This window comes from Cherax quadricarinatus, chromosome 68 (assembly GCF_038502225.1).
Source record: "Cherax quadricarinatus isolate ZL_2023a chromosome 68, ASM3850222v1, whole genome shotgun sequence".
In the NCBI taxonomy this organism is placed as follows: domain Eukaryota; kingdom Metazoa; phylum Arthropoda; class Malacostraca; order Decapoda; family Parastacidae; genus Cherax; species Cherax quadricarinatus.
The window spans coordinates 4,251,239-4,261,456 of NC_091359.1; the positions used below are offsets into that span (position 1 = coordinate 4,251,239).

Sequence of the window (10,218 nt, forward strand, 5' to 3'; positions counted from 1 at the left end):
TAAGGAGAAATATCTCCACTATTTATGCTAAAAGAGATGCTGGGCATGTAGTCACAACTCCAAGTTGTAAAATTTATGTAATTTATTTCATATTTTTATTTATCAATAAACATGTATTTTGAAGAGTGATTTATTAACCTGATGAAAATTGAGAATACTGTTGCTAATAGACATAAATTTAAACACATCTCCTTTTAAAGCCCCCACTTCAATCCTGCAGAAACTGGGTCACCTTTGTGGTGGAGTAGATTCCATGCATTGTGAATGGGTGACCATTAAAAAAAAAAAATTTTAATCCCTTATGGATTACTCAGCATTTCACAGATATTCTAGCACTACCATAGTCAATTTCAGAGCTGTATGTCTCTATTTTTGGTTTCTCCAGAATAAAATATAAAAAAATTATAAGAGGATGCTCACAATATTTTTGAGCATGATTACATATTATAATTTGGTGCTAGCAACCACTGTCTCACCGCAAGTTATCGTAACCCCTGACCTAGATAGGGAATGGCTTATTAAATGAAAATAAGTTAACTGGAGATGTAGATCTGGACAAGAATATTCTGTATCTAATTTCTATAAATACTTTCCTGTGTTTACTTAATATATTGTTGGCTACATTACCAAAGGTCATGGCATGCTCTACTCCTTTTACTACTGTGAATTGTTTTAAGAGAAATTTGTACACTAAATAGTTTCTGTTAGTACTTACCTCAACTTTCTCCTTACATGTTGCAAATTTTGTCAAGTTGCATCAAATCTTCATTGTTAAGAGGCTTGTCACGACTCTAATAACTCTGCATCATCCTCATCAACAGTCAGCAATTTTGACCACAGCCCTGGTTAAAAAGGGGGAAGGAAAGAAGGGAGGATGACAAATGGGTTGAATAGGAATGGGGACAGGAAAATGGGGAGATGAGTGGTATATTTTTTCTTGGCAATGGATGCATGTGATTTACATTTTATGTCAACAAAGTACATGTAGGTTGCATACTGTGCAGCCCAGCTCACATATACATGTATATGAGAGGATGCATACATACACAGTAGGTGTGAGCATGTTTTTTATGTACTTTCACGAAACAATTTTCCTTGTGGTAGAAGGTAATGGTTTCAGAGGCTTGTGGGTGTGTTGGCTGTTCGCTGTCAGGCACTTGCTGGGCTCAGTGCTCTGCTTTTTTCTCTGCTTGACACTTGCTAGGCAAGGTGTTTCTGCCTTTGTCAATCTTGTGATGTCCAGATGTTTGAGGGTGTCAAAAAAAATGATTGATAATTAATTTTGTTTGTAGAGTGGATCAGATGTAATTCATTTTTTGTTTTCTGATGAATCACTCAATATCTCTAGTCTTGGAAATTCAGCCTCTTGAATGTGGTATTTCACTTTCATCCTTGTCAAACCCCACATGCCTATCTAGGGTAACAATCACCCTATGAACATCTGGAGATTATGGCTTGAATCTATGAAAATAATTAACACCTTCTGGCCAGTTTCTTTCATACATTGTTCACTGTAGCATTTAGGACTTCCTTCCAAACTCATCAATGATATATTGATGGCATTCTTGATATTAAAATTTCCTCCAGGATTCACACAGATTGAGCAGTTCTTTGCAACTGTAAAAGTGGCAGCTGCATGAGTGAGTGACTGTGACATTTACAGAGTGCTCTGATTGCATATTATCATTATACTGTAATCATAGCTAAACGTTAAACTCACAAGGGTCATACCGTGCTGCTCTGATAGCACAGAACATGCAGCACTCGCATGCATAAAAAAAATACACAATAAAAAGATAAAATCAACAAACAAACAAACAACACAAATAAATAATACCAAGTTTAAACAACCAGCATCAATTAAAATACCAAGTGACAGCTGCAGTTATTTAATCACACAAAAGGTGGAAAGAATACAGTGTATGGGAGTCAGTGTAAAGCTTGCTGAACATAAAAAGTTGGCTATATCCATGAAGTGGTTTATATCTATAATACTGTTTAATCTCAGAAATAAAATTAAATATATATGAAAATAATTGTTATAGGTAGTAGGTTGGTACACAGCAACCACCCAGGGAGGTACTACCGTCCTGCCAATTGAGTAAAACGAAAGCCTGTAATTGTTTTACATGATGGTAGGATTGCTGGTGTCCATTTTTCTGTCTCATAAACATGCACGGTTTCAGGGACGTCTTGTTACTTCTACTTACACTTAAGTCACACTACACATACATGTACAAGCATATATATACACACCCCTCTGGGTTTTCTTCTATTTTCTTACTAGTTCTTGTTCTTGTTTATTTCCTCTTACCGCCATGGGGAAGTGGAACAGAATTCTTCCTCCGTAAGCTATGCGTGTTGTAAGAGGCAACTAAAATGCCAGGAGCAAGAGGCAAGTAACCCCTTCTCCTGTATAAACTACTAAATTTAAAAAGAGAGACTTTTGTTTTTCTTTTTGGGCCACCCTGCCTTTGTGGGATACGGCCGGTTTGTTAAAAAAAAAAAAAAATGTATATGAAACACCAATGGGAAAGCAACTCTGCACTCTAGGTTAAAATACACACAATACATTCAAATTTTATTAACATTATATTGAGAAATACATTTATTACACTACACAGTTTGCAACTGATATTTTATGCACACCCAATCCAAGGATCTAATCTGTTTTTCCTCATGACAAACTGAATCTTCCTATTCATATCTTCATTATAAATTGCCTTGGCCTTTTCAAAGTTGATGCGGCGACGGGTCTGCAAATAAACAAGCATTTAATGTGTAAAGTAAAATACAGTAAAACCTCAATTTAACAAATTTCACATATAACCGAGTCCGCTGTCAGAACAAAGTCAAGAAACAACAGGAAATGTCCACTGTTTACAGAATTGTCAATATTATTATGGTCTGCTGGGTAAATTTATTTTGAATTTAACAAAGGACATAATTTTCAGAATTGTCCATTACAGTTACAGTCCACTGAGTAAATTGATTTTGGGTTTAACGGACACAGTTTGTTTGCTACTGTTACGATTCACTGGGCATATGTTGGATTTAACGGATAAAGTTTGTTTTTGGAATTGTCCGTTACTGTTATAATCATGGTGAAACAATCTCATAATTCAAATTTAACGGACAATCGGCATTACCGGAATTCCTATTCCTGTATTCATTGCTTAAAATGAGGTTTCACTAAAGTAAAATTTTTGTAACAAGATGATAAAATAACATATGTAATGTGCATGGAGATACACATTTAGAAATATATACACTTATACTGATGGCAACACTGTGCTTTTTGTTTAAGAACTTACATACTTGGCTTTTATAACAATCTTTATGACAAACAAGCAGAGTATATAAATGCTGTAATCACTAAATGAAACTGATATTTCAATAATGCTAAATTATGGATAAAAATTACCGAAATACTAAAAGGGGTGACATTTCCACTAAAAAGGATAAAAGTAAAAACCTACAATCCATGAAATAAACAAAAGCTAGATATACTGTACTGTATACCATTTTCCTTTTATATTCAGAGAAATACTGAACTGTTAAGGGTCATAATAGCACCTGGAGAATGGGGAAAGGGAGGCAATTAGATATGTTCCAAGGAAAGAAAATTATATATATAATATATATATATATATATATATATATATATATATATATATATATATATATATATATATATATATATATATATATATATATATAATATAAATATAAATATATATATATATATATATATATATATATATATATATATATATATATATATATATATATATATATATATATATATATATATATATATATATATATGCAATAAGATCACAGTAAACAGGTGATTTCAAAATATGCAAAACAACCACTCTGAAAGAAAGAGAAATTCCAAGCGTTTCGTGACTACTCACATTATCAAGGAACTACTGATAATGTGAGTAGTCACGAAAGCGCTTGGAATTTCTCTTTCTTTCAGAGTGGTTGTTTTGCATATATATATATATATATATATATATATATATGTATATATATATATATATATATTTATTTATTTTTTTTCCAACAAGTCGGCCGTCTCCCACCGAGGCAGGGTGACCCAAAAAAGAAAGAAAATCCCCAAAAAGAAAATACTTTCATCATCATTCAACACTTTCACCACACTCACACAATATCACTGCTTTTGCAGAGGTGCTCAGAATACAGCAGTTTAGAAGCATACACATATAAAGATACACAACATATCCCTCCAAACTGCCAATATCCCAAACCCCTCCTTTAAAGTGCAGGCATTGTACTTCCCATTTCCAGGACTCAAGTCAGACTATATGAAAATAACCGGTTTCCCCGAATCCCTTCACTAAATATTACCCTGCTCACACTCCAACAGATCGTCAGGTCCCAAGTACCATTCGTCTCCATTCACTCCTATCTAACACGCTCATGCACGCTTGCTGGAAGTCCAAGCCCCTTGCCCACAAAACCTCCTTTACCCCCTCTCTCCAACCCTTTCGAGGACGACCCCTACCCCGCCTTCCTTCCCCTATAGATTTATATGCTTTCCATGTCATTCTACTTTGATCCATTCTCTCTAAATGACCAAACCACCTCAACAACCCCTCTTCTGCCCTCTGACTAATACTTTTATTAACTCCACACCTTTTCCTAATTTCCACACTCTGAATTTTCTGCATAATATTTACACCACACATTGCCCTTAAACAGGACATCTCCACTGCCTCCAACCGTCTCCTCGCTGCTGCATTTACCACCCAAGCTTCACACCCATATAAGAGTGTTGGTACTACTATACTTTCATACATTCCCTTCTTTGCCTCCATAGATAACGTTTTTTGACTCCGCATATACCTCAACGCACCACTCACCTTTTTTCCCTCTTCAATTCTATGATTAACCTCATCCTTCATAAATCCATCCGCCGACATGTCAACTCCCAAGTATCTGAAAACATTCACTTCTTCCATACTCCTCCTCCCCAATTTGATATCCAATTTTTCTTTATCTAAATCATTTGATACCCTCATCACCTTACTCTTTTCTATGTTCACTTTCAATTTTCTACCTTTACACACATTCCCAAACTCATCCACTAACCTTTGCAATTTTTCTTTAGAATCTCCCACAAGCACAGTATCATCAGCAAAAAGTAACTGTGTCAATTCCCATTTTGAATTTGATTCCCCAAAATTTAATCCCACCCCTCTCCCGAACACCCTAGCATTTACTTCCTTTACAACCCCATCTATAAATACAGTGGACCCCCGCATAACGATCACCTCCGAATGCGACCAATTATGTAAGTGTATTTATGTAAGTGCGTTTGTACGTGTATGTTTGGGGGTCTGAAATGGACTAATCTAATTCACAATATTCCTTATGGGAACAAATTCGGTCAGTACTGGCACCTGAACATACTTCTGGAGTGAAAAAATATCGTTAACCGGGGGTCCACTGTATATTAAACAACCATGGTGACATTACACATCCCTGTCTAAGACCTACTTTTACCGGGAAGTAGTCTCCCTCTCTTCTACACACCCTAACCTGAGCCTCACTATCCTCATAAAAACTCTTTACAGCATTTAATAACTTACCACCTATTCCATATACTTGCAACATCTGCCACATTGCTCCTCTATCCACTCTATCATATGCCTTTTCTAAATCCATAAATGCAATAAAAACTTCCCTACCTTTATCTAAATACTGTTCACATATATGCTTCAATGTAAACACTTGATCTACACATCCCCTACCCACTCTGAAACCTCCTTGCTCATCCGCAATCCTACATTCTGTCTTACCTCTAATTCTTTCTATTATAACCGTACCGTACACTTTTCTTGGTATACTCAATAAACTTATTCCTCTATAATTTTTACAGTCTCTTTTGTCCCCTTTCCCTTTATATAAAGGGACTATACATGGTCTCTGCCAATCCCTAGGTACCTTCCCCTCTTTCATACATTTATTAAACAAAAGTACCAACCACTCCAACACTATATCCCCCTCTGCTTTTAACATTTCTGTCATGATCCCATCAGTTCCAGCTGCTTTACCCCCTTTCATTCTACGTAATGCCTCACGTACCTCTCCCACACTTACATTCTGCTCTCCTTCACTCCTAAAAGATGGTACACCTCCCTGACCAGTGCATGAAATGGAGAGGAATAAATGGGATTAGGTCAGGGGTTTCAAATAGAGTTAGAGCTAAAGAAGGAGTAGCAATAATGTTGAAGGATAAGCTATGGCAGGAAAAGAGGGACTACAAATGTATAAATTCAAGGATTATGTGGAGTAAAATAAAGATTGGATGTGAAAAGTGGGTTATAGTAAGCGTGTATGCACCTGGAGAAGAGAGAAGTGTAGAGGAGAGAGAAAGATTCTGGGAAATGTTGAGTGAATGCGTGGGGAGTTTTGAATCAAGTGTGAGAGTAATGGTGGTTGGGGATTTCAATGCTAAAGTGGGTAAAAATGTTATGGAGGGAGTAGTAGGTAATTTTGGGGTGCCAGGGGTAAATGTAAATGGGGAGCCTTTAATTGAGCTATGTGTAGAAAGAAATTTGGTAATAAGTAATACATATTTTATGAAAAAGAGGATAAATAAATATACAAGGTATGATGTAGCACGTAATGAAAGTAGTTTGTTAGATTATGTATTGGTGGATAAAAGGTTGATGGGTAGGCTCCAGGATGTACATGTTTATAGAGGGGCAACTGATATATCGGATCATTATTTAGTTGTAGCTACAGTTAGAGTAAGAGGTAGATGGGAAAAGAGGAAGGTGGCAACAACAAGTAAGAGGGAGGTGAAAGTGTATAAACTAAGGGAGGAGGAAGTTCGGGCGAGATATAAGCGACTATTGGCAGAAAGGTGGGCTAGTGCAAAGATGAGTAGTGGGGGGGTTGAAGAGGGTTGGAATAGTTTTAAAAATGCAGTATTAGAATGTGGGGCAGAAGTTTGTGGTTATAGGAGGGTGGGGGCAGGAGGAAAGAGGAGTGATTGGTGGAATGATGAAGTAAAGGGTGTGATAAAAGAGAAAAAGGTAGCTTACGAGAGGTTTTTACAAAGCAGAAGTGTTATAAGAAGAGCAGAGTATATGGAGAGTAAAAGAAAGGTGAAGAGAGTGGTGAGAGAGTGCAAAAGGAGAGCAGATGAAAGAGTGGGAGAGGCACTGTCAAGAAATTTTAATGAAAATAAGAAAAAAATTTGGAGGGAGTTAAACAAGTTAAGAAAGCCTAGGGAAAGTATGGATTTGTCAGTTAAAAACAGAGTAGGGGAGTTAGTAGATGGGGAGAGGGAGGTATTAGGTAGATGGCGAGAATATTTTGAGGAACTTTTAAATGTTAAGGAAGAAAGGGAGGCGGTAATTTCATGCACTGGCCAGGGAGGTATACCATTTTTTAGGAGTGAAGAAGAGCAGAATGTAAGTGTGGTGGAGGTACGTGAGGCATTACGTAGAATGAAAGGGGGTAAAGCAGCTGGAACTGATGGGATCATGACAGAAATGTTAAAAGCAGGGGGGGATATAGTGTTGGAGTGGTTTGTACTTTTGTTTAATAAATGTATGAAAGAGGGGAAGGTACCTAGGGATTGGCAGAGAGCATGTATAGTCCCTTTATATAAAGGGAAAGGGGATAAAAGAGATTGTAAAAATTATAGAGGAATAAGTTTACTGAGTATACCAGGAAAAGTATACGGTAGGGTTATAATTGAAAGAATTAAGAGGTAAGACAGAATGTAGAATTGCGGACGAGCAAGGAGGTTTCAGAGTGGGTAGGGGATGTGTAGATTAAGTGTTTACATTGAAGCATATATGTGAACAGTATTTAGATAAAGGTAGGGAAGTTTTTATTGCATTTATGGATTTAGAAAAGGCATATGATAGAGTGGATAGAGGAGCAATGTGGCAGATGTTGCAAGTATATGGAATAGGTGGTAAGTTACTAAATGCTGTAAAGAGCTTTTATGAGGATAGTGAGGCTCAGGTTAGGGTGTGTAGAAGAGAGGGAGAATACTTCCCGGTAAAAGTAGGTCTTAGACAGGGATGTGTAATGTCACCATGGTTGTTTAATATATTTATAGATGGGGTTGTAAAAGAAGTAAATGCTAGGGTGTTCGGGAGAGGGGTGAGATTAAATTATGGGGAATCAAATTTAAAATGGGAATTGACACAGTTACTTTTTGCTGATGATACTGTGCTTATGGGAGATTCTAAAGAAAAATTGCAAAGGTTAGTGGATGAGTTTGAGAATGTGTAAAGGTAGAAAGTTGAAAGTGAACATAGAAAAGAGTAAGGTGATGAGGGTGTCAAATGATTTAGATAAAGAAAAATTGGATATCAAATTGGGGAGGAGGAGTATGGAAGAAGTGAATGTTTTCAGATACTTGGGAGTTGACGTGTCGGCGGATGGATTTATGAAGGATGAGGTTAATCATAGAATTGATGAGGGAAAAAAGGTGAGTGGTGCGTTGAGGTATATGTGGAGTCAAAAAACGTTATCTATGGAGGCAAAGAAGGGAATGTATGAAAGTATAGTAGTACCAACACTCTTATATGGATGTGAAGCTTGGGTGGTAAATGCAGCAGCGAGGAGACGGTTGGAGGCAGTGGAGATGTCCTGTCTAAGGGCAATGTGTGGTGTAAATATTATGCAGAAAATTCGGAGTGTGGAAATTAGGAGAAGGTGTGGAGTTAATAAAAGCATCAGTCAGAGGGCAGAAGAGGGGTTGTTGAGGTGGTTTGGTCATTTAGAGAGAATGGATCAAAGTAGAATGACATGGAAAGCATATAAATCTATAGGGGAAGGAAAGAGGGGTAGGGGTCGTCCTCGAAAGGGTTGGAAAGAGGGGGTAAAGGAGGTTTTGTGGGTGAGGGGCTTGGACTTCCAGCAAGCGTGCATGAGCGTGTTAGATAGGAGTGAATGGAGACGAATGATACTTGGGACCTGATGATCTGTTGGAGTGTGAGCAGGGTAATATTTAGTGAAGGGATTCAGGGAAACCGGTTATTTTCATATAGTCGGACTTGAGTCCTGGAAATGGGAAGTACAATGCCTGCACTTTAAAGGAGGGGTTTGGGATATTGGCAGTTTGGAGGGATATGTTGTGTATCTCTATACGTATATGCTTCTAAACTGTTATATTCTGAGCACCTCTGCAAAAGCAGTGATAATGTGTGAGTGTGGTGAAAGTGTTGAATGATGATGAAAGTATTTTCTTTTTGGGGATTTTCTTTCTTTTTTTTTTGGGTCACCCTGCCTCGGTGGGAGACGACCGACTTGTTGAAAAAAAAAAAAAAAAAAAAAAATTATATATATATATATCCCTGCCTCGGTGGGAGACGGCCGACTTGTTGAAAAAAAAAAAAAAAAAATATATATATATATATATATATATATATATATATATATATAAAATCTAGAAACCAAAATACTTCATTCATAGATGTGAAAAACGAGTAGATAAGTCACAAGGAAGAGTAGGAATTTGCAGAACAGAAACTGGATATCAAAAGGTACAAAGATTAAAATATTCTTGCACCAAATATACTCCTAAGAGATTCTATATTTCCAAATTTGGAGGAGGAAAAATAAGTAAGACCATTTTAACAAACAGTAACTGTGGCTATTATAGATGAGCACACACATACTGCAGAACTTTCAACATTCTACTAAAGTGCACAAGTCTGCAAGCAAAACAGCAGATCAGAATGGATAACATAGCCAGTGAACAATTAGAAATAACCAGGCACCACAAATAATTTACTATGATCACAAACCTCTAAAGTGCAAATATGTAATTCATGTTAAAACTTAAAGAAACATCCAACACATGGAATTGTTTAGTGAACTTAATTTCAGTAATGGTAGTGACTGGGGCAAAATATAGAACTATTGTATGCAATATGGGAAATCATCCTGAGCACCTGGAAAAGTCAGTATAGAAGTAGGCAATATATAAAATGCATTCATGAGAAAACAATACAGAGATCACATTATGATCAAACCACAGTATAGGTGGGGGTTAGAATCCATGGCAAGCGAGTTGTAAAACTCCAGGTCAGTGCATAAGCCACTGGCCCAGTGGATTACGCACTGACCTGGAGTTTTACGACTCACTTGCCATGAGCTTTAACCTCACCAGTACTGTGGTTTGTTTGCAATTGTGTTATTACGACTTTGTGAGTC

General features: G+C 36.8%; 1 protein-coding gene across 1 annotated transcript in view; it reads right to left on the reverse strand.

Annotated features, from left to right (window-relative positions):
• Window positions 1-2,569: 2,569 nt before the first annotated feature.
• mRpS21 (mitochondrial ribosomal protein S21) overlaps window positions 2,570-10,218 on the reverse strand; it is a 9,593-nt gene continuing 1,944 nt past the window's right edge. The window contains exon 3 of the mRNA XM_053789750.2: window positions 2,570-2,756. Within this exon, the coding sequence (XP_053645725.2) occupies window positions 2,640-2,756 (117 nt within the window). The 3' untranslated portion in view covers window positions 2,570-2,639. The remainder of the gene's footprint in view (window positions 2,757-10,218) is intronic.